At 44.3% G+C, this 25,272-nt stretch overlaps 1 protein-coding gene across 3 annotated transcripts in view; it reads right to left on the bottom strand.

Moving 5' to 3' along the window:
• ATP11B (ATPase phospholipid transporting 11B (putative)) overlaps positions 1–25,272 on the bottom strand; it is a 114,821-nt gene that overhangs the window by 66,182 nt on the left and 23,367 nt on the right. For all 3 annotated transcript variants that reach the window (XM_090056325.1, XM_090056323.1, XM_090056324.1), the window contains exons 2-8: positions 16,858–16,974; positions 15,425–15,514; positions 11,792–11,872; positions 5,566–5,673; positions 5,272–5,400; positions 2,689–2,792; positions 731–778 (exon numbers count right to left, since the gene is read on the bottom strand). In XM_090056325.1, the coding sequence (XP_089912451.1) occupies positions 731–778; positions 2,689–2,792; positions 5,272–5,400; positions 5,566–5,673; positions 11,792–11,872; positions 15,425–15,514; positions 16,858–16,974 (677 nt within the window). The remainder of the gene's footprint in view (positions 1–730; positions 779–2,688; positions 2,793–5,271; positions 5,401–5,565; positions 5,674–11,791; positions 11,873–15,424; positions 15,515–16,857; positions 16,975–25,272) is intronic.

Raw genomic sequence — 25,272 nt, 5'->3', positions numbered from 1 at the left:
GCAGGAGAGACAGAGGCAGAACAAGCCAAGTTTGTACCCTGGACGAACCCCATGGGAGAGCAGGGGATGAGGGGTGGAGGAAGAGGAGGTGCTGCTGAGTGCCAGAGAAGTGGGGGTTCCAAGAATGGGGGGGGAAGTGAGTTTTCTACATGTGCCAAATTTGCTTCTAAAAGTAAGTTCTCTACATGTGGGGCTGTGGGAGGCTGACCTATGCTGGGGACTTAAAAACAGTCCCTAATTCCTGCTGATAGCATGTTCTTCTCGCTTGGCTGTCGTTCCTACAGCAGCAGCATGGTGTCCATGCACCCGGCTGCTGCTGCAAGAGTAATGCTGTGGGGTCTCTGCCGGTGGGGTGCTGTCTCCATGGCAGTGGGGGCACAATTCTGGCATCCCTAATAAGTCAGCACCTGGTGCTCATGCCCCACTCATCCACCCCAAATTAAGTTACCGTTTCTACACATTTTTTATAATGACTACTCAGCAATAGCATCCAAGAATAAGTTAATTCTATTAGCAGAGCTCACGTTTTTTCAAGGCTATGGAAAAGTTTACACTCAACTACTTCCCAAGTATCTGCTCTAGTTTTATTCATGTCAGCCTTGCAGCTGGCATCTCCATAACAATTACTTTTTCCTGTTCTATAATTGTGCTCTTTTATTATGTCATATATTATCACCCCAGCTTAGCTCTACATAGTTAAGTTAGCTTTATGTTTATACATTTCACTTACCGTACAATTTCTTCAATTTGTTGACTTATAGTTATTCTACCAACAAACCTGGGAAAGAAAGCCATATGTCAGCAGGATGAATTCCTAAGGCTTTTAGATGTAAAATCTTCAATATTAAAGAAAGATCTTTATTTATATAGGGAATGTACAATATTACAGTGGTACATACCATATTAAAAAAGTCTTTAGTTTGAAGTTTTTTATTAATGGATGATATAGATCAGTCTTGATCATTTTATGAGGAATATTTCAGAAAGTTGTGATTACGAGCAATGAACCATTCATTCTTCAATAAAATGGTACTGAGTGATTTTAGAAAATCCGCACCACTCAGTTTATGAAACGTGAACAAAATGTGCTTTATTTCTTTTGTTGAAAAATAAATGATTATGTTGCATCAAAAAATAACTTAAAAATAAAAGCCAGTTTACCAGTCAATATATTTTTCATCTGAATAGCATTGTTGCTTCTAATATAGCAGATTAATTACCATTTTACCTTTTTTCAACTTTTTAAGTTTCACATTTTCTAACATTTTACTTGCTTTATAGAGGACCTAGTTTAAAGGCTTGTAGAAATTCACCGTCATTAACTTAGCTAGTCCTTTCTGACATTAGTAGGTTTGTGTCCGTCACAACCCACTCTAAAGACCAAATATTTAACAGCTAGTTAAATATGTATTCTTGTTAAATATGTATTCTTGTTAAGAACTTCAAAATTCTTGGCAATCCCAACTTCACTTAAAATAAACTGATGCTTTATGGTATGATTACTAAAACTATTAGGCAAAAAAAGGCTCTAACGTGCCCCGCTGCCCTAACTGGTTCAGGAAGGTATGAGTTTTCTTAAGCAATACCTACTTAGTCAAATGAGAAGTAGGTTGTTGCTTATGAAAGCTCATACCTCTCTGAATCAGGTGGGTCTCTAAGATACCACCCTCACCTCCCTTCTGCTTGCCTAGGTGAATGCAGTCAGCCACCTCTGTCTTCAAAACTATGAACTGAAAATTACCCACTGTTAGGAAAATATGAAATGTTACCTTAATTACATTAAAGGTCAGAAATAGCTACAAGATGTAAAGCACAGGTCTAACATAGTATCCGTTATGAGAAATACTACTTTAAGAGGTCTGTCACATTGCTTGCTGACTTCAGCTTTTAAATCAGACATACTGGTGAAACTGTAGTGAAGAACTTATTACTATTAGGGAACACAGTTCAAATCCTCCCTAGACCATAACATAAACTAATTATACCTTAAGAACAAAGACAAAATTTGATACATTTTAAACCTAACACAACAGAAAGTGGTAACAGTAATGAGGACTGAAGTATGTTGGCAGAACCAGATAAAGCTTCATTTTTCACCATCAAGCCTCCCCAAACACCATTACTATTATTATTTATTAATTTTTAAAATAAATGTCCTGCTTATAAAGGCAATACAGACCCATCAAGAGTCAAGTAAGATTGAAGATGTGCTTGAGTCTATGCGACTCAGCAAGTTACAGTGTGAAGGCACACCAGTTTCTGTAGCTACTAATACACAAAGGAAGGATTTGGCTTGTATCACCGGCTTTAACACTCCAGGCAAAACGATCAGGTAGCCACTTACAGCTGGGTCAAGTGGGGGCAGCACAACCCCAGAACAAGTTTGAACTTGTGCTTCTGGATGCCTTAACTGCTCTGCCATCCATGTTACGATATAAACCGGAAATATTATTGAATTTTACTTCTAATTTACTACTAAAAAACAACAAAGAATTTGTTTGATTTGTCCACCATTTGCAATGTTATGCAGCATAACAGCACACATACAAATGCCTACTTCTATTTACTAAAGCATGAAACTTAATCTGACATTTCTGGAGCAATTTTCTCCCAACAGAAGCCACAGCATCTTTAAAAATAGTATTTCACTTTCAATTGATTCTGAAATTCTGAAGAATAAAGCACTACCTGTATAGGTCTGCTTCTGGCTGCTGACATTCTACAACAGCTACGAGTTTATCCAGGTTGGCAACTGACTGTAATACTGCTGTTTCTGGGACTGCAACATGCGTCTGAAAAAAGAATACTTTCTATTAACTTCATGACTTCAAAACACAGAAAAGAAGATCTGCATTTGAGTATATCTTTGGTTCACTGAAGTACTAATTTGCTGGTGGTTAGTTGGTCAAAAATCATCCAGATGAGACTCACAGGCCTGGAAGGGACCTCAAGTTCATCTTGCAGATCCAGGATACATATTCCTACACCAATCCAGGCAAATGCTTACCTGGTCTCTTTTGGAAAACCTCCAGTGAAGGGAATTCCACAACTTTCCCAGGCAGCTTATCCCACTGTCCTACTACTCTCTCACTAAGGAAATTTCTTCCCCTGAATTTAAACTAAATTTTCTTTGCTGTAATTTAAACCCACTCTGTGTCTTGTCCTTTTCTTTATGACAGACTTTAAAAAATGTGGGCACTGCTATTGTGTCCTTACCTTAAATGGGCACTACTATTGTGTCCCTACCTTAAACTCCTTTTCTTCAAACTAAAAGGTCAGAAGTGCACACAATACTCCATCTGAAGCCTAACTGGTACTAAACAGGGTGGTATTATCACAGGGGTGGGTAATTATTTGGGCTGGAAGGCCACTTAGGGAATTTTGGTGAGCTGTTGTAGGCCTGGTCAGAACTCCTCTGGCCTCCCACCCACTCCACAACAGCTAACCAAAACTCTGTAAGTGGCTCTGCCCATGCTCAGCTGGGCAGATGGGATGAGTCCATGGTCAGGGAGTGGCGTCTGGGATCAGGGCAGGTGGGCAGGGCCAGTATCATGATCATGAGGCCATGACAGTGTGGGGCTAGGGACAGGGCTTGGGGCAGAGCCATGATCCGCTCCCGAAATGCCCCTGACAGGTGCCACTTCTGCAGGCCAGGGTGTGTGGAGAGCGGATCACAGCTCTGTTTGGACCCCAGCCATCACTGCTCCATGATCCTGACCCCCACCCCGGCCCCACCTTCCCATCCTACTCCTGGACAGCACTCCTCGCCTTCTTGCAGCCCCATCCCATCTGCCCAGGCAAGCACGACCTGTCCATGTGGGTCCTGGGCCTGCCCACTCCATCTGGCATCCCTGGCAGTGGGTGCAGGACAGATAGGCCAGAGAGCCCAGGCACTAGGGGCGGGTCCGGCAGCAGCAGTGGACACTGGCAGCAGCACTGTGGGTGCTGCTGGCAGGCAGTAGGCAGGCACCTTGGCAGTAGGTGGTTCTGGCAAGTGAGTTCAGCCATGATAACGCCCCAGCCCCACTGTGTAGCCAGGGATGGTGGGACCGGTCACATGTGCCCCAGCCCAGGCTGCCCCCCACATCTGGGCTACGTGGGGCCAAAGGACCCACTGTGGCTAGATAAAATCCCTTGACATGCCTGATCCATCCCACAGGCTACATTTTGCCCACCCCTGTACTATCCCCTCCCTTGCCTTACATACAAATGTCTGTTAGTGTAAGCGAAAATTGCATTTATTTCTTGCATGCAATTGCAGTGCAATGATGATTCATGTTGAGCCTATAACCCATCAAAATCAGCAGGTGCTTTCCCACAGGTGCTTCACTAATTATCTCCTATTCTGTATTTGGTTTCGGTGCTTTTGATTCCTGACGAGGGCTAAGGAATACTACGCAGAAGCATGATTTCTTGAGTATGCCAGATGCTTCCCCACCATAATGAAAACTACTTTACAAGCCATAGTACTGATAGCATTTCTCACAATAATTAACTGTTAATACATAACACTGCTACTAACAGATCAATAGAGATTCCTGGTCCCACTGATGTTAACAATTTCAAATCAAAGTGAAATAATAAGTGTAACACTTAAATTAGAACTCAGTTACATAGGTAAACAGTAATTTTGATATATTAAGACACATCTTATTGATGGAAGAGTCATAGTCTGCTACTTGCTCATACTGAGTGGTACCTCATTCAAAATATAGGCCCTTTGATTTCAAACGAGTCAGAGTAAGGGTGGCAGATTAAGGTTTGAAGTGTTCCACAACATAATAAAATAGTCCAGCGGTTCCCAAACTGACAGATTGTGCACCACCAATTTAAAACGATACAACTTTAAGTACCATCAGCAAATTTTTGTCCTATAAAGTAATTATAATAATTCTGTTAATGTGTACCACTGACAGGCTGCCTGCGTACCACTGGTGGTACCCGTACCACAGATGGGGAACCGCTGAAATAGTAGATAATGAAAGATTGTAATTAAGTGTCTTAGTATGGACTCAAAATAAAGTATCAAGATAAGCTCTCTTCAGGGAAGAGAATGTCACTATTTACATTTAGTTAAAACATGTACATTGTGGGAGAAACCATAAATTTAAAAAAATGTAATTAAAGTTAAGACAAGCACAAACTTCCCCTCTGAATAATTTATCTGTTTACTGTATTGGTCTTTATTTACTGAATTACTCACCAGGTTGAAATATCTAACCAGGTTCTCATATTTCATACTAGCAATGCACAAATATTTAGACAACCAACCTTAAGATTGGTTTCTCCATCCAAACTAGCAGTAGTAACATGGCATGAACCTTCAGCTCTGTCAGAGGAGAGAAGTACAAGGTCGGCAGGGAAAGTCTCATCTTTGGCTACTCTGACAATGTCACCCACCTGAAAAAAAGGAATAAATAATATATGCATATATTATGCTGTTAAAAATAAGTAAGCACTGTTATTAAGAACATAAAAGAGCACCATAAAATTGTGATAGAACAAATGAGCACTTTACTCAAGTACTATCAATTTAACTGCAAAAATCAGTTTTTAGGTACATACCCTAATGTTTTTTGATCTAGTTTTTACAAGGCCACCACTTCGAACAACATAAACCGGAGCTCCATTTACTTCATTATCTGCTTTATGTCGTAACCAGTCTTCATAGCCCTGAAGGAAAAAAAAAAAAAAAAAAAAAAAATCAGATTACAAGCATGCACGTCAGGAATAACTCCCAAGTGTCATGAGGCAGCTTGACTTTGTGATCAGCTTGCTACATGGTCCTGAGCAGCTCCTAGCCTCTGTTCTATTCAGGTTCTACTGCAACCGTCATCCTAAAATCTGTACACTTCTTGTGTTTTTATTAGTTTCAGATTTCTTAAATCAGGTAAGAAATGTAGAAAGAGTGGCATAGGACTATGCAAATTGAAACAAATAGCTGAGGTGAAGCTTTCTGAAAAAAGATAGTTAAGCATGAGTATTTGTGCAATTTGGTGTTTCAGGGACATAGGTTGTAGCCATGTTGGTCTAAGGACATAGGAAGACAAGTTTCTTTGGGTAAATTTCTTCTTTGCAAGCTTTTGGATACAAACACCCAAAAGCTTATAAAGAAAAAAAATCCAACCATTTTAGTCCGTCTAATAAAAGATATCGGATTTACCCAAAGAACCTTTGTCTGCTGAATTTGAGAACTTCACAATAGAGAAATGGATTAAGGCACATAAGTAGGGAATACAGACAGTCATACCCACAGACTCACTTGCTGATCACACGTAGAAATAATGGACTCAAATGGCTCTCTTTTCTCCTAACCTATGACAGAACCCAGACAGCTTGCTTTGGTCATTTTTTTCAACAGCTGAAGCACCTATTGTCACAGAAGGATTTTAGCTTGGATGGTATGTGTGGCTGATATACACTTTTTGCACTGTCGATGGAGAGGACTGTGTGCAAGAGACTCAACATGAAGGAAAATTAAAATTATCCACAGGGTTCTAGGGCAGCCCTTTTTAGTGACGGTGGGATATAATTTTTAGTGGAAAAGACTAGCAGATTTTTCTTCTTCCAGATGTTCAAAGGGTATAATAAAATAAAAATAAAAAGAAGGGTAAAAATGTAGGTGTACTTTTCCTTTGTAGATCACCCTTATATATTGCTCGCTTATGTGATTGCTGCTCAACATATTCGTGATCTGAATATAGTTGAGAAGAGATGGAAAAACACCATCAGATGGGCAGAGAAAAACTAATCAGACAGTAAATGCATGAATCTGAACTGTTAGCCCTGTCCCTGAAACCAAGAAAAATGCTACGATATAAGAGGCAGTATTTGCTACTTGTTGACTAACACTAGCTGTGATTCAGTGTTACATAATCTTTCCATTCCTATTTAAAGCACAACTTTGTGTGCATTATACATTTAATTCAGAGTGACAATAACAGGCCTAGTGTAAGAACAGGCAAGTTCACAGACATACATAAAATTCAAATGTGAACATTTAAGAGAGTCTGACATTGCACAAAAGAAAAAACCTGAGGCAGATTTACTGTTACCATTTCTATATATAAATGTGCGTGTCTAGTTTTATCCCAAAAACCTTCCAGAAACACTTAAGCACCTCCACAGATGATAGTGAGAAACATCTTGCATGAGATCAATACTAAACAGAAAGTTCATTTTATGTGGGGTAGTTACTTTCCACTGATGCTTGAAAAACTGATTCATGACCTTTCTTTGCCCAAAATGCTATAAAGCAACCAACTGATTCTCGAGTGCTACCTGCAATTCCACATAAAAAGTACTCTATTATGATGCTTATGATGGGAGGAAAAGACTTGATGATATGTGACGCAAGGATTTCTTAGGGTGATATCTTTTATTGGGCACTTGTGAAAGCTTACCACTCATGTGATAAAGCCAAAGTGAATTACACAGATCATCTTAAGCTCATGCTGATAATACGTTTATACTACCTGTTACACACCAACACACACTCTACTACCAGCAGCACAAAATATTACAGAAGTTTATTTTAGGCATAATACAGAGGATTTTTAAAAAGTATTACTGAGTTGCTTCTCATCTCTCTCTATCTAGAAAACTGGGTACACCTACATGTGAAATTAGGGCAGAGCAATAAACTCTGGTGCAGTTTGGGCTGGAGTCCACTGATCTTGAACGCCATCTCTACATATGCGCCTGGGACTGCTGCACTTTTGAGATGGAGCTGAGTAGCTCCTGGCTGGCAGGGGGTTCAGGGGGTTGGCCTGGGTTCCAGCGTCAGGCAGTGAAGGGGCTGGCTGGGTGCTTAAGTGCAGGCTAGGCAGCAGGCAGCCCCCGCACTTTAACACCCTTGTGATCCCACCAGCCCTTCATGGTCTACACATGCATTTCAGTGCATATAAGTACTCTGTCCATAAGAGAGTACTATCCCCGACAGTACTGTCTTATGGCAGAGTTAATTCATTTACTGTACCCTAATACTGGTGCATATGTAGATGGTGACGCTTTACTCTAGAGCTAATTCTACTCAACAGTAAAGTGCACATGTAGATGCACCCACTGGGTATATTTAGCTGCAACAAATCCAACAGTAAAGGTATCACAGACATTCATAAAAAGCTATAACATGCTTGAAATAATTTTTTCTGTAAAGAGATGGCAGGGCAGGGTGACATTAAAAACAACAAATGCAAAGTCTAAAAGAAAACAAAGACTGGGTCTCACTGAATTGCTGGGAATATCCTCATCCCAGTGAAAGCTGCTTCTGGTCCTCAAATGCCTCAAGAAGTGCAACCTGAACATTTTGATATGCATACAAAATCTTACACTGATACAGGATTAAATCTTGCTTGCCTTAACCTTGAACGAGTGATAATTCTGGGAGCTGAAATAAATGTTCCTATGGCAAGTTAATTGAGACAATCAGAAGTGTACAGTGGACATATCATTCATAGCATTTGTACTACTGCTATGCGAGTCATAGGTCTGAATATCTCTCTCAACAAGATAAGAGCTACAATAGCTTCTATTACTATAACCCAACATGTTTAAATGATTTCTGAACCATGTTAAGGGAACAGGAATAAGAACAACTTCTTAGAAAAAATAGATGAATAAAAGAGTTCTACCAAATTTCTCAGTTTTAGGTCACTAATGTTTCTGAACCATTATTTTGTAGCCCACCTATAACAGACATTTCTGAATCACATCATTGGATAACCAAAATATTTTTCTGCAAGGTAACTGGAGAAAATGCTTTTCAATTATGGACATACTGATGACTAATGTCTGCACTATTAATGACGAATCAAAACGGTCAAGAAAAGGATTCAAAAGGTGAAGTACTTAAGTTTGAATGTAACAATACATAAATAGCTGATTGTGTAGGGGTGCACCGATAGAGATTTTGGGGGCCGATACCGATGGCTGATTTTTAAGGAGGCATATCAGCTGAACCGATCCGATTTCTGATACACGGCCCGGCAGCTTGAAGAGCTGCTGGAGCTGCTAAGTCTGTTGTGGTGGAAGGGGAGGGTGGAGGGAAGGGGCATGGGGGAGCAGTTCAAAGCCACTGCGGTGAGGGAGGAGTGGGACTGGAGCAGGTGCTGTCCAGCCGGGGTGGGAGGGAGTGAGGTGTGGGGAGGGGGGGCAGCTCCCACCGCTGTGCGCACCCTGGGAGAGCACCGGGGGGGCAGTGTGTGCCCCAAGATCTGTGTGGGATGGGGCAGGCTGCTGCTGCGGGGTGGGGCTGGGACTGCACTGGGCTCTTCCTGGCATGAGGGGTGGGTTTAGGCTGGAGCTGTGCTTGGAGCAGACTGCGCTGGGAGGGGGTTACGGGGGGTTGCAGCCACCCCAAAATTTGCCATAGCCTCCCCCTCTCCCTCCCAGCACTGTTGCTTGTCCCAAGTGCAACCCTGGCCTAACCCCCGCCCCCCCCCCCATGCACTGGGAAGAACCCAGCACTACCCCAGCCTGTAGCCTTCTCTGCCCCACCCCATGCAGATGCAGGGGCACACGCACCCCCTACCATTCCCTCCCAGGGTACATGCAGCGGTAGGATCTGCTCCCCCCCCCGTAGCCCCCAAATGAGCTGCGGCTCCATCCTATGCCCCGCACCACTCGGGTAGCACTTACTTCAGCCCCACTCCCTCCCTTTATGTGGGGGCCTTAATCTGCCCCCCACCCCACCCCTTCCCTCCCACTGCAACAGACTTACCAGCTGCACTCAGCTCTTCAAGCTGCCAGGCTCTGCTCCTCACCGCCTACATGCTGTGCTGCAGCTCTGCACATGCATGTGCATTTGTCGGCCAAATTATCGGCCACATCAGGCTGATTTCCGATACAGTAAATGCTCTTTATATCAGTGTCGATACAGTATTGGACCATGGTATGACTGCATCTCTAGTTTCCTGTACCTAATGCTAAAAAATTTAACAGCGGAAAAAGGCATGCTGTAACAACAGGTACATGGCAGGATATTGGAAGGACTACAACTATAAACTTCCTGAACAAACCAGCAATGAAAGTGTTTTCCAGACAGTAAGAAAAAGCAGTAAGATTCACCTTCTTGTTAAAGGTGACCCGCAGAAAAGGATTTAGTAAAATCTGGTAACTTTAAGGCATCAATCCTGTAATTCTAAACAGCAATGTAGTAAGGATATTTGGCAGGGAATTAAAGCTCACCTTTAGAAAGCACTGATGTCAGCTGTTTTTCCATCTGATACTCTTTCCCTACATCATACTGGAGATACCTCATATACCACAGGATACTTGAGGCCAGACTATTGTGGTCAAATTTAATTCCCAACTTCTTGTACACAAACCCTGCTCAGCTGGGCCAATCTAACAGGGCTCCCTTTGCAGCATTAACACAATGTTGTAGACTGTCACATGAACAGAAAATAGTCTAATAAAATTACATTCCAAATGTCTTTATCCTTGACATCTGGTGAATTTAACATGAAATTCTAACTTGCATTTTTGGTAAGTCTATTCTGCATGTAACCTTAAGCGTTGCCAAAAGCCCCACTAAAATAACAGCATTCATATATTCGTGATAGCAAAGGATAGTTCAAAATATGCGTGTTTAGTTTGCAAAACAAGATTTTGTGAAGTTGGGATACTGTATCTTTGCCTTTTATCAACATGCAATTGTAAAATGGTTGTCTCCAATCTTCCCTGAAGGAGCGTGATGGCCCAAATCTCTACTCAGCTCATTTGCCAAGTAACATTGTTCCTACTGAAAGAAATTATTTAAGTTTCCTTTGAATTAGAAAAAGAAGGTGCATAGTTCTGCAACTAATTATATCCCCACTTCACCCATGAATGCAGACAAAGAAGCAGAGGTTTGTCTGAGCCAGCAGGGGAGAAAAGCTTTGGGCCCCATGAATTATATGCCTTCCTTCTTACTGAGCATCCAGTCTTTCAGTGGTCATGAAGTGAGCACTCTGTGCCTAAATAGCCGGATAAAAGGATGCAATATTAATTCACAGACACACCAGTGCCAAAGGGTAAGAGAGATCTCCCTCCCTCGGGATTAAAGTAGGGGTAGGCTTTGTGGCTTGCTGTGGGAATAATGCTAGTTGCCTTTTTTGGAGCTAAGGAGGAAATTTTCTCCTTTGGCTTTAATAAAGTTTGACCTTTTGAAATTGAGAGTCTTCATTATGAAACTAAGTTCTATTAAAAAAAACATCTACTGCTTGAACATTAATTTTAAGATCATACTTCCAAAACCTTTTTTTTCCCCCATTTTAACTACTATAACTTCCTTTGTCTGACAGGAATAGCAATGATTTGCCAGAGATGACCTTTCATCTGCCAGCGTACCATATTTGCTGTTAATGTATATCCTGCACCATTCACCTTAAGGCATAACTTGCCTTTTAACTGCTGCCAAACATTGCGCAAGTTGTTCTAATGCATCATCTCCTTCAAATATCTTTCCTGGCCTGTTTTATGTATGAAGATTTTTTTAATACATACTGAGGTGTGCCAGGGGAATGAGTGAGAAACCTTAAGAAAAGGTCTTACAAAAACTGACATGCAAAGCTTAAACAAAAATGCCCTCTGATAGTCATTCGTTGTCCATTGAGTGGTATTACAGTCATCATGCACACTGTAACTCATTAAGCAGAGTATCAGAGTCTCAACCTTCTTAGGTGCAAATGTTAAACACATGTCCCAATTTGTTCTTCACTGTTTAGTGTCTAATAAATAGTGACTATATCATTTAAATTAAAAAAAAAATGTTTTAAAAGAAACCACGGTATTTAAGCTAATTTTATACCTGCTTTATGGCTGTTACAGTTATGACAAAGAATAATGGCAATCCACTTGTAATAGGACTGGTAGGTGTATCTATCATAAGCTAGAGAAAAAGAAATGAGAACGTTAGTTTCAAGCTTGTTTTTAAAATACTTTCCAAGTAACTTAGAAAAAACAAAAGCAATAACATTTTTACCATACAAGCAAGACTATTCAAGTCAACAAGGCTCTTAATGCACTGAACATAGCTGCACACATCTAGCAGTGCCAACAGTGATATACACCTCAGATAAAAGAGCAATAGTGAAGATCATAAAAGGCTATTTCCCTAGTATATATCACACCGTTTTGCTTTTAACACCATTTTCTATCCTACCAAGTTGAGTTGAATGTTAAGATATTCCATGGAATTGCTTCTATGCAGTGTGTAATGAATTATCCTACTTTTTATTTTTGTAAGCTAACAGTCATCTTTGATTCAAACGGAAAAAAAATGAAACTTTTATAAAGTATCCCCTTGTGCAGATTGCACCTGTCCACTTCCCACAAGTAAATTGTGCAGATTCAATCATTTCATAGAAATCATAGAAAATGAGGGCTGGAAGGGACCTCAGGTCATCTAATCCAACCCCCTGCTCAGAGCAGGACCACCCCCAACTAGATCATCCCAGCTAAAGCTTTGTCTAGCCAGGTCTTGAAAACCCCCAGGGATGGAGATTCCACCACCTCTCTGGGTAACCTGTTCCAGTGCTTTACTATCCTCCTAGTGAGAAAATTCTTCCTAATATCTAACCTAAACTTCACTTGCTGAAAGGTGAGCCCATTGCTCCTCGTTCTGTCATCTGTCACCACTGAGAACAGTTCAGCTTCATCCTCTTTCGAACTCCCCTTCAGGTAGTTGAAGGCTGCTATTTAATCCCCCCTCAGTCTTCTCTCCTCTAGACTAAATAGGCTCAGTACAATTAGTGCTGTGCGATATGTGCAATTTCTGCAGTGGTACCAAATGCAGTGCCAACACAAACAACATCTACAAGTGCGCTGGCAACTTCTTTTGACAGCAGTGGGTTCAAGGGCTGCAGAGAAAAGATACAAGGAGTAATTCAAAATACTAATGTTCATTTTTTCAAATGTATTAGGTTTATTTAGGGGTTGATGTAAAAGTAGGATCAGGAGAAAATTACTGATCTCTCCTCAAAAGGTCCTTACTGGAATGGGAGCTCATAATGAAATTACACTGGTTCCTCATACGGCTTTGCCAATCACGTTTTGTTTTAAAAGGTTTTTGTAGTAATAACTATTTTGAGCATTACCTATATTTATGTTTGTATAAGATATAGCCCCTCCCCACAACGATTCATGCTAAACTCTATTAAAACAGCAGGTTACTCTCCCAAGAGAAGGGCTGAAAACAGCATTCATGACTATAGCCTACACCTCAGGTCAACAACCTACAGCCCACAGGTGGGATAAACTGTTAAGAGACTGAATCTAACCTGAAGAAGTCTGATCCATTCTGCATTTTATTAGTGGTACACTGATCTGCTGCTACCCAGCTGTCAGATCTGCCCGCCTTCTACTCACAGCCAGCCGATCACCTGTCACCTCTCCAACACTGCTCTGTGCAGAGTAGTGCTCTATCACACACCAAAAGTAGTGGTGGCTGTGTGGCAGAGTTTCTGCCTACCATGTGGGAGATCAAAGTTCGGGTCCCAGCTGGGTCACATAGGTGCGAGTGAAACGACAGGGGAGAAATTCTTTTTTCAGGTCCTACGAGGAGAGGCTAAAGGGCCTGAACCCATTCAGTCTCCACAAGAGAAGGCTGAGAGGGGATCTGGTGGCCGTTTACAAACTCACCAGCAGGAACCAGCGAGAATTGGGGGATGCTCTGTTCCCCCAGGCACCACCCAGGGTTACTAGGAATAATGGCTACAAATTGTTAGAGAGAAGGTTCAGGCTGGACATCAGGAGACATTACTTTACAGTCAGAGCCGCCAGGCTCTGGAATGGACTCCCAAGGGAGGTGGTGCTCTCGCCTACCTTGGGAGTCTTCAAGGGGAGGCTGGACAGATATTTGACGGGGGTGATATGATCCTGCTTGGGGCAGGGGGTCAGACCTGATGATCTGTTTAGGTCCCTTCCAACCCTAAGCACTATGAAACTATGAAATGCAGCCTCCCCTGAAAACTGTGCTGCTGCTTGCCACACATTTCATGGCACATTTTTGGCAGAAGCTCCAGCGGGGTTAGAAAGCAGCATTCCATACATAGCAGGGATGGCGACAGGGTGCATAGTGGTGCCTCAGGTGGAAGCACTGGCTCACCATTAGAAAAGGCTGGCGACTCCTGGCCTACATAGATAAGACTTAGAAATGTTTAAAAAGATATTTCCAATCTTCAAATATGCTACTGAATGTCTACTGTTTCTGAATTCAAAAAAGAAGGTGCAAGGAACAAGACAAAGTGTTTGGGATGAATAAGGACAGCACTGGAAGTCAAAAGCTGCCCTATTCTAATTCTAGCTCTCTTATCAACTTACTGAAAGCCTTGGGCAACTCTTTTGAACTCTCAAGTATTCCCACCTCTAAAACAGCATAGATGACTTATCTGTCTGCTTCAGAAGGATGTTCAAGACTGTTCTGAAACGAAGCGCTTTGAACAGGTCTAGTTGTATATAAATTGTAAGTACAATTGCTGAACTGGTGACAAAGATACCCTTACACGTGTCAGGTAATGATATGACACACATTCAGAATCTAAAGAAATTACTATCAGGTAGTAAAACAGGCTAAACATGTCCTACGCTGCTTTGGCACTAGCATCATCTCAGGTCTTCACGCATCTGGGTGTTTTTTTTTTAAATGTATTTTGACCATCTGCCAACCTCAATGATGAATTTTCAGAAATTTGTTTTATGTATCTACATTGTTTAATTTGTAAATTTTAGGGCTGCATAACATCTGTTTAATGAAATACTCTTACCAAAAGAACTTCCAGGAGAAAATGGGAATTTTATATTCCAGTATTATAGGATAATGCAATCCCAACTCAAGGGGCAAGCATAACTATTCAATACAAGTGTGCTTGGAAGTTCAGACTTTTGCAAAGCCATGCCCAGAAAACAACTAGATAAAGAAACTGTGGCAGCAGAAGTCTCATTCTACTCTGCTTAAATGTTATTAATTTATATAAAATTAAGGTGAACTGACTTTGGAATTTACTGAGACATGTTTGTGCTACAGTCCTTATGGATGTGATCAGCTGAGTTCTTCCTGATAAAATCCCTTCAGGAAAGGAAGGTAACTTCTTTTACTGCTTATTCTCTTTGTCCAGTTTCACTGTTTTTCAGACACTGGTGCAGTCCTGCAACTGTGTAATACTGCAAACACTGAAACTGTTTTAAAATTAAAGTTAAGGGTATTTGAAGTTCACATAAATACAAAATATTCAAAGTAACGCTTCACAGTCCAAATTCACGAGTTTCCTTTCAGTATTTAGGTCCCCAACATCCCTATAAACTAGGCAAGCAATTTTACAGACTGGAAAACTGAGAAATATTAAATGATTTGCCCAATGAAGAAAATGAGAGCTGTGACTACAACCCAATAAATCATAATTTGCAGCTCCATGGTAGCAGATTATAATTCTCATCCACTTACCTGAACCAAAAATATAATCAAAAAATAAAAATTGGCTACTCTTCTGAACTGCTCAAATAAATTTTTTGGAACGAAATTCCACACCGTGTACTACAAAGAAAGAGAGAAATGTGGTTATATAACATAACACATAGCATAAATTGCCAATGAAATTAGAGCACTCTTAAAGTTCCTTCAGTCTTTTCCACTCAGTCCCCTACCTCCCCCAAATTCTTTCACTTGTAGTTTTCTCTTTCCTTTCCTCATTCTCATGGTCTTCACCTAACAACCTTCTAAACGTTGTTCCTTTTTCTTTCCCCCACCCCACTTGTCTGTCTCTGCAGCATAACTAGTTCTTTCCTGTGGAGGACCCGGAAATCATGACTGGCCTAGACAGAGAAGCTGCCATGCTACAGCAGTGGCAAATAAAAACTTTCCTGCCTCACTGCACCTTCCTCCAGCCTCCTGAGCCAATCAGTTGTTTGTTAGGTAAGGATTCCAGTCACTAAGGACATCCTCTCCCCATCAGTTACATTTACATACCTATGGCCAGCATGCGCTAAGGAATGGATACATGCAGCTCAACATCCTACACACTGATGTGCACTACACTTTTGGGGCATGGCTGGCTACTCTATGGATTCCATTCTCTCCAGTCCCATGTTTAAAAGTATGCAGGTGATGCACATAGTTGTGGAGAACCTGATTAAAGGCCTCCCCTAAATATTACAGGTATTGTGCAATTAAAGAGACCCTGCAACAAATGGGGCTCTTGGCTCCCACAGCTGGGACCAAGAGACCCCACAACTGATGGGACTCCTGGTCCTGGCTGTGCCCTGACAGTTGTGGGGCTCTCAGCCCCAGCTGCACATGACAGGCGGCTGGGACCAAGACCCTCATCGGTGGCAGAGTATCTTGGCCCCGGCTGCACGTAACCCCCATAGCTGGGAGCCACCTCAGCAAAGAGGACTCCCAGCTATGACAGCCTGCTTCTTATCAATTATGTTCCTCTGCAGTGGCAATAAGGCATGACTGGAACTAATAGGCAATCCCACAATCATGCCTTCTGACACACACATGTAGCGCAGCAGGAGGCATGATTAGATGGATCATTCATTCAATCCAATGCCTTTATGTGCACAAGCAGAGGGAGCCAAAGACTTGCCTCTTTTTCTGCTGGATTTTTCTTAAATGTTGGTCAGCCTGTAATTAGGTGGAGGTTTCTTGGATGGGGTGGGGAAACCAGAAACCTGAAGAACAGGCCTAGCATTTTTAATTTGGGTTCATTTGCAGCTTTAAATGTTGCACAGGTGCTATGAGACTAATGAGAAACATCATAAAAATAAAAAAAGAGAAATACAACTACATTTTAGATGTATAGATACTCCATGACGTTTTAAGTGACATGCAGTCTATATCAGGCAATTTGGACAAAGTATATTGATTGTCTTTACCTTTGATGATATGATTCTATTATCTGCAAATTTCTGAGGAACGTAATGGCCATGCTGGGGAAAACGGTTGGCTATATAAATAGTTCGTGTATCACTTTGATGCGGTGGGTCAAAACCCTAAAAAACAGAAGAGTAAAAAGCAGATGATCAACAAGAGATATTTTACAAAAAAAGTTATACTTTGATCAGAAATGGCTTATAACATTCTGCTAATCCTTAAATTGAAACAGTATCCAAATTTTACCAAGAATCTTCCCTTTCATTAGCAGGTTGGCCTTTAATGGCACCTAATTACATTCTGAATAATGTATATGTTCTTTCAACCTTCACTTTGGCTAGAGAATTTTGAGAGATCCAACAAAAACAAATCTAACTGTGCATGTGTACTCATTCCTTCTGGATGTGTCAGAAAAAACCTCAAATATCAAGGAGGAAGGAGACCACTTGTAAGTTGTACAAACAGAGGGTGAAAGTTACTGCCTTATTAGTAAAACCAGAGGACAGCAAGTCTGAGCAGGAAATTTGGTTCAGTGTGGGTACAAATAAGGAAGAGATGAGCAAGAACAGAGATGAAAGCATAGCAGGATATTACAGATATTTATAGCTTCACTTTGGAAAACTAGAAGAAATAACTGAATTTCAAGGGAAAGATTAAATAAACAAGGGGTACCGTTATGTCATACTACAATTCAGGTTTGGAAAAAGTCTTACTGGTAGGGGAAGGGGAAAAAAAGACCCAAAAAACAGACTAACAGTCAGACATTTCTCTCCTTTCCAAAAGAAATACAGAAGTTTCTGCCTCAAATAGCAGCTCTGTCTACAGTCACATTATTTACTCTACAACATTTTCCATTTTTACTACAAATCCGAGTCTACCAACTGCCCTACTGCTTCTGCAAGCACTTCTGACAGAGCTACATACAAGTTGAAGACATTTTAAATAGTGCTGTATAGATTCATCCTTAAAGTGTGGTTTATAAAAATTCTGATAATTCTTAAATTAATCCTTAATTTATAATGCTGCTCTGCAAAGTCCTCAACAAACAGCAGACTTCCCAGTCAAATATTTGACCCTACTCCTGCCGCTGCTGTTTCAAAACAACACCTAGTATCTGCTGCTATCCTAGCTTTGGTGAATCGTCACAAAAGTACGCTAGGTACTTCACTATAAAGCATGCTAGGCAGTTCCTTTTCCTTGACTCTTACTGCAAAGGGTGTTCCACTAAACTGGGAATGAACCTGTTTCAGAAGCCTGCTGCAAGACTGATCCTGGACAACTGGAATACCGCAGGGGGTACAATTAACCCTGCATGCCAGAATCATTTCCTTTCTGCCTGCAGAACTTAACAATTTTCACTAGCTTATTGTTCTGATGACAAATTAGGCATAGAGAAACAGTAACTACTCTGATGGAAGAAAATTAAGCATGTTTTCAAAGTTGGGGGGGGTCCCATGCTAAAACGTGAAAGGAAACCACAAATTGTGGACATTTGCATTCAGAAGTTGCAAACTGAAAGTTCAGAGGTAAGAACAGAACCAGGGGAAAGGTCGGTCAAAATTGTTTTGTCCACTGAGGTCAGACAGCTGTGGTTCATTCTCCAAGGAACTGGTTCTTAACCTCAGTTCAGCTATGCTTTATAAATTTGTCTTCAGAGGTTACGGACAGGTGAATATTAGGGCTGTGAGAAGCTTGGACAGCAGATTGATTCCAAGGAAATTCGACTTGATTTGGGGGCCAAATCCGCATTGAATCAGGAGACCCATTAAAAGGTCCGAATCGAATCAGAAGCCTCTGAATCAATTTGGAGATTTGGGCAGTCCTCGCTTGCAACTGCAGGGAGCTGGACCCAGGCTCCATGCTGGTACGTAGGGGCAGGGGGCCTCAAGGAGGGGGAGGGGGACCATGGGGGGACCCCTGCCCAGCCACATCCCCTGCCAGCTCCCCCAGTCCCCCTGAATGCCCCGGCACTTCAAAAAATAAAAAAGCTGGCTGCACCAGTGGTGACTGGGGCCTCTGAGGGCTTGTGGCAGAGTCCGCCCCCCCCCAACGGTGCAGGGCACCGTGGGGCAGCAGTGATTGCCCACCCCACCTTCCTGGCACCCATGCAGCTTGGCAGGGTGAGCAGTGTGGCTCAGCAGGGTGTCACCTGCTGTCCCACAGCTGGGGCAGCTCCAGCAGTCACCCAGAGCCTGGCAGTGCTCAGCCTAAATGACCCCAGCTCCTGGACGGTGCAGGGAGCCCCGCGGCACCCTGCCAAGCTGCACTGTACCTGCGTGATGCAACAGCTGCTGTGCGGGAGCCAGGCAGAGGAGGCTACTCCCTGCTGCCCCCACTGCCCCGCACTTTGTGGGGGGGGGCTCTGCCACAAACCCTCAGGGGCCCCAACTGCTGTTGCTGCAGCTGGCGAGTGCAGGACTTTTTTAAAAGTGCTGGGGCCAGGTAAGGCAGCCATGGGGGAAGGCTGGCAAGCGGGTTGGGAGTAGGGCCCTGCTCACCACCAGTATGCCCCCGCCACCGCCACCTGTTCAGTTTAGAGGAGAGTCGGCCTAATTTGGTGGCCAAATCTCCAAATCCAAACTAGCCGAATCGAATTACTGTCCCTCCAAATCTGAATTGAATACTAGCTGCTTTGCACAGGACTAATGGATACCTAGTAGATAACTGCTTGACAAGGAAAGGACTAGGGTTACTGGTAATTATTTCTCTTTCAAAAATCTCCACTCTTGAGAACCTCTGACAGCTTCTTCTCTCTCGAAGAATCTCTTTACTGAGAGGCTTACTAGATGCAAGAGCTCCAAACTTCGCATGGCTTAGTGTCAAGGAAGATAATGCTAGAGAGGTTTTTGCCATCATGCTTTAGGCTTCAGTCAATTCTAGCCCTACCAACTCAATGTCAGACTTAGCTGGATGAGCAATGCCTTACAGAATTTCTACATCAGCTTTTCCAGATCCTCAACACTAGCTGCTTAGAAAGAAAATTTTAAAAATCAAGTCCAACAAAGAAAGGCTGAAGCAGTTCCTCCATTCTCTTTCAGCCTGAAAGAGAGCAAACTGCAGTGAAGATTATGCCCTTCATCACAAGCACTGTGATATCCAGGGACCTGGGTTTTCCGTTTGCTGTGTGCAGGGTGCCTTTGTGCCTGCCACTTTAAGGGCCTGAGCAGGCTCTGAGGCAGCCTGCAGGTGACTGAAGAACCAATCAGGCAGTCATGACAGCCAGCAGGCCCCTTGATTGGAGCTGGGCTGCAGAGCCTCAGCATAAAAGCAGGCCCTGAGAGGCACAGCTGGCAGTTGCTGCAAGGATGCCGCCTGGTTAACAGTGGCCAGGCGGAGCTCTTCTGCTCCCAGGCACTTCTAGAGATTCGGGGTTGGGACTACAGGGAAGGAGGAGGCTCCCAAGCCCCAGAGAGAAGGCTTTGGGTCTAAGGAAAGCAAGACCCAGCCTAGGAAGGGGCTTATAGCTTGTGGGCCTACACAGAGGCTAAGCAAGCCCCCGATTAGAACTGGCATGGGTGAGGCTAGGGGCTTACGTAAGCCCAGCTGAGTGAAGGGCTGCCTCATGTAGGACCTCTGGGGCTCTAGACGAGCCCTGTGAGGGACAGGTTTATGGTGGTCCCCAGAGAGGGACTCCTGTGGAATAAGAGGGCCAGCTATTGTGGCACTGAGGCCAGGGAACCCCAACCGGTCCAGGCTGGGACCCGGGCCTGAGTATCCAAAGGGCAAGCATGCCCACAGTGAGGGGGCAGGCCAGGGCTGCAGAAAGCTATCTGGCACCCAGACTGGCCTGGAGGTAGGGCCAGAGCCTAGAGAGGCTGAAGGTCCCTTGGATGTGGGAGACATCATGGCCAAAGGGAAGATGGACTTAGCTGGACAGCAGGCAGTGATGGAGGCTAAAGCACAGCCTCTGGATGGGAGGCATCTGGAGAGTTGGGGCCAGATGAGAAGAAGCCAGCAGATGGAAGCTGCAATAGAGGGTCCAGGACAGAGAGCAGCCCAGGTACAACGTATAGGAGCCCAGTGAGACTAAGACCAGGGCATGCAGGTCTGGGGAATAACCTAAAACTACACCCTGCTAGGGTTGGATAGTGTGGTGGGGCTGCTTGTGGCAGGGCAGCTTCCAGGAAATGCCACACCTGTGTCTCTCTAGTGAAGGGCAAGTATGGGCACCAGAAAGTCTCTGCCCCCGTTGCCTCATTGGGTACCACATGGAGGGGAAAAGCTAAGGGAGCACATCCTGACAGAAAAGCACCAGGCTTGGGCAAGACCTTGGAGGTCCAAGGCCTGAACAAATGAGGCCTAGAGCAGAGTGAGGTTCAGGTATGCTGACACGCCTGAGTGGGCCATAGGCCAAGAGTGGGGTCCAAGTACATTATGGACACCTGAGGCCTGCAGGGTATAATGCTCTGTAGGCCCAGCGAGAGGTGGACAGCAAAGGGCTAGAAGCCTGATGAGAAGTATAGAGCCCAGTAAGGGGGGATGAATGGAGGTCCCAGTTAAGGGGTTTGGGGCTAAGGTAAGTCTCTGGATGCCTGAGGCCAAGTCTGGACCCAAAGCAGAGTGCAGCCCAGCATTTGGGCCAGGGAAATAATAGTAAATTGCTTGGCCACACTAGGCCACTGGCCCAAACTATGGGGCCAGGGGAGTTAGGGGTACTTTGGATGCCATCTGTAAGGCATGGGACATGGTAAAGGGGAGGTTGGAGTTGTGTAGTACAGCCTTGGCATCAGGGCACAAAATGAGCAGCCCCCCCCGCCTAGAAACAACTTCGTATTATATCGCAACAGAGATGAGGCAGGTGGGCGGACTGCCCTAGACAGGTCTGTGATTGGTCCAAGCGATGCCCCCGCCCCGGTCACAGTGTGGAGAAACACTGAAAACCACAGACCTTCTGCTTTAAAGAGAAAAATGTGGGAAATGGCAGGTTTCCCACTGCAGGCTGGTAGAGTTCCAGCCTGGAAGCAGCTGCTTGGGCTGGGCAGAATAGAAATAGGGTGATCAGGCCTGTTGTGCCACATGCATGTCCACATGCTCACATGCAAGTGGGAGGCAGGCAGCATGAAGAGACGGTAAGTCTGTGGGAATTGGTGGCAGACTGAGGCCACCATGGTGAGAAAGGAAAGAAAGGAGTGGGGCAGGGCTGGGGCTCAGGGTGCTGCTTAGCCAGGGCAGTGTGTAAGGCCCAGGGCCAAGGCATGAATACACAACCACGGGGCCTGGCTGGGGAACGGGATGAGGACATGGGCAGCTTGTTTGAGATGGGGGGTGGGATTCCCCGCTACTACATGCACTCTTAGGGAAGGGGGCATATGCTCCCCCCAGATTTATGCATGGGGCAGGGGAGTATACAGGCTACCCACTGTGGGCTCAGGGCTCCCCGCCCTGCTGCCCTCCCTCCAGGGCCTCTGTGGCCCAGAATGCAGGACCCAGTGCAGGAGGGGAGAGCAGGGCAGACAGGCCTGGTGGCACCACCAAGAGCTCCTTGCTGGCCGCATGTTCACAACTCTGCACCACTGCTGCTGGGTGGGAAGGGGCCACCTCGCCATGGTGGCGCAGCTCCCAGCTGCACCAATCCTGCTCACCCTGCTCTGCCCTCCTGCACTGGGTCCTGCCTGCTGGGTTGCAGAGGCCCCAGGAGGCAAGCAGCAGAGCGTGGAACCCTGAGCCAACAGTGGGTAGCTTGCATCCTCCCCCCACAGTGGGCTCTGCACCCTACTCCAGCTGTAGCAGCCACTACCTCCCACAAGTTGTAGCCAGGGCTTGCGTACTGCTGGGGGAGAGGGCAGTGGGAAAGGGGCTGCCAGCCCTGGCCCAGGTCTCATAGTCCTGATGGCTTGGGGGCCCCATCTGGCAGGACCAGAGAGGGGGCAGCGGGCTGCAGGTTGTGAATGAAGGGCACCAGCAGGGCTGGGGGGTTGGGGACTGTGGGTGGAAAGTGAGGAGCACTGGCAGGGCCAGGAAGCTGGGTGGAAAGTTATGGGCACTGGCAAGGCCATGGGGCTGTGGGTGGGGAGAAGAGCACTGGCAGGGCCCAGTGGGCTGTGGCCTGGAACGAGGGGCACCAACACCCTGAGTGGGGAACAGGACAGAGCTGAGGATGGCTTTTCTGGGGGATGAGGAGGGTTGGATCTCTGCCGCTGCATGTGCTCCTGGGAAGGCATGCGGGGCACATGCCCTGCTGGTTTGTATTCACAGCAGAGGTGGGCATGGGCTGCCCACTGCGGGCTTGGGTTCCCTGCCCTACTGCCCTCCCCCTGGGCCTGTGTGGCCCAGCAGGCAAGACCCAGCAGGCAGGACCCAGCATGGCATGGAGGCTCAATGCTGCTGCCAAGAACCTCGTACTGCTATAGGGAGGCACTCCCTGCCCACTTGTCAGCAGCAAAGGTGGTGGCATGCAGTTGCAACCCTCAGCTGCCAGGCAGGCAGGGGGTGCCTTGCCACGGCAATGTGGAGCTCCTGGTGGCAGCATGAGCTTCCCTGCCTGGCCCTGTTCTGCCTTGCTGCACCAGGCCCTGCCCATTGGGCTGTGAAGGCCCCTGGGGGCAGGGCAAGGTGCCCAAGCCCACAGTGGGCAGCCCCCCCCAACAGGCTCCACTCCGGCTGCGCTGCCCATGGGGAAGGGGGAGCCAGACTCCATGCTCCATCCTGCCGCAGCTGCAGCAGGGGGCTGCCCTGTAGCCCTGGCAGCTGGGGGCCCTCTCCAGCAGGCCTGGGGGGGTGCAGGGAGCTGTGGGTGGCGAGTAAGGGGCACAAGCACAACTGGAAACAGAGGGATGCAACAGTTAATGAGCTCATAACCAGTGGAAACAACCAAACAAACAACTAAAAACAATTTTAGAAACAAGGAAATAAGTTAACAAGACCAAACTCAGAAAATGCACAACAAAGTGAATCTTGAAGGTAAACTGCAAATGTCTGTTGGACAGGACAAGCAATGCAGCACTAAAAATATACAAACACCTGGAACTTGGCTTTTTTTCCCCCCCCAGCATTCTACAGGTCCCCAGACTGTGCCATATGCTTATCACTTTCTCTGTCAGGCTTATCTCTTTTTCTACAAAGTGTGGGGTAAATATTCCAAGGCTTCGCCAGCAATAGAGAGATCATTAAAGAAACTGAATTACTCTGTTTTGTCAGTTGTATAGACAATAAAGGAGGCTTTTGTAGTAAGTCAACTCAAGGAAAATTCCTTACTTATACAGACCTGTCCCTTCAAGCCTTACTAGTCTATAACTTTCTTTATGAATAACAATGTTAAGTACTATGAAAACTGTCATATTATATTGTTCTAAGTACCTGACAAAAACCAACGGAGGTATCTATTTGTATTACATCTGCAAGAATGAAATAAGATTTCCAGCACAATATCTGTGATAGGCAATCTGATAAACATAGGTGCAACAAATCCTAGATGACAGAGATTTAAGTTTTATATGCTCTGTTAATAGAAACACATCCTATTAAAGGCAAACTACTCCATTTCTCATATTAGTAATACTTACCATTCATGAAGAGAGGTTTTAGATACTTGAATGAAAAAATTTTACAAGAATGTGGGTAAACAAAGATAAAAAATATGAACTGCTCGTCAAATTATTAATGGTGCTAAAGAGTAATTTACAAACCAAACCTGATGTGTACCACATGGAACTTACAATATAATTCAGGAAGACATGCAACAAGATAATACAGAAATGAAGGGGAAGAATAAAAGACAGATGGTATTACAAAGAGGTTTGAAGGAGAATAAACTTTTGACAGACACGTAGTAGGAGCTGTTCTTGTCATAGTGTTCACCATGAAAACAGGTAGGAAGATAAGACTGGAATAAGGAGACAAAAGGAGCAGTTAGGAGAAGGGAGTCGAAAAATATGAGGCAAGAAAGAGGAAACATTATTAACCTTTTAAGGAAGAGTGTAAAAGTAGTACATTTGAGGTGATAAAATATAGGTTGCTGATGAAGGGTCTCTTGTAGAAACACTGACAGAGAACGTAAAATAAAAGAATGCTTTTAAGTACTACAGTTTCAGAGGACTGGAAGCTGCAAATCTGATTTCTTGACTTGTTTGTAAAGAAAACAATAACTAAAATGTTATATTCAGCACTGAAAGATTTGGGGGAGGAAAAAAACCAAACATTCTCTGGTTAATACAGCAGGTATACATGGAACTTTTTGACCTAGGAAAGTGTCCAGCACTCACAAAAACACAGGTGCTTTCCACACCTAAGGCTCTGTGGCCCTGCTCTGAAGTAATTACGCTAAAAAAAAAAAAAAAAAAAAGACTAAGACAGATGGAGGGTAAGGGAAAGCAGAATAAGCAGGGCCTATAACTGCTAAAATCATGATAGAAAAACATTTTTAAATTGTGGTATTAGCTCAGGGTTGGGTGGAAGATTTTGAATATACTAAACACATG

Source organism: Crocodylus siamensis, chromosome 6, assembly GCF_052110815.1.
Source record: "Crocodylus siamensis isolate JL-2025a chromosome 6, ASM5211081v1, whole genome shotgun sequence".
NCBI classification, from domain to species: Eukaryota; Metazoa; Chordata; order Crocodylia; family Crocodylidae; genus Crocodylus; species Crocodylus siamensis.
This window is presented reverse-complemented; position numbering and strand designations above follow the sequence as displayed.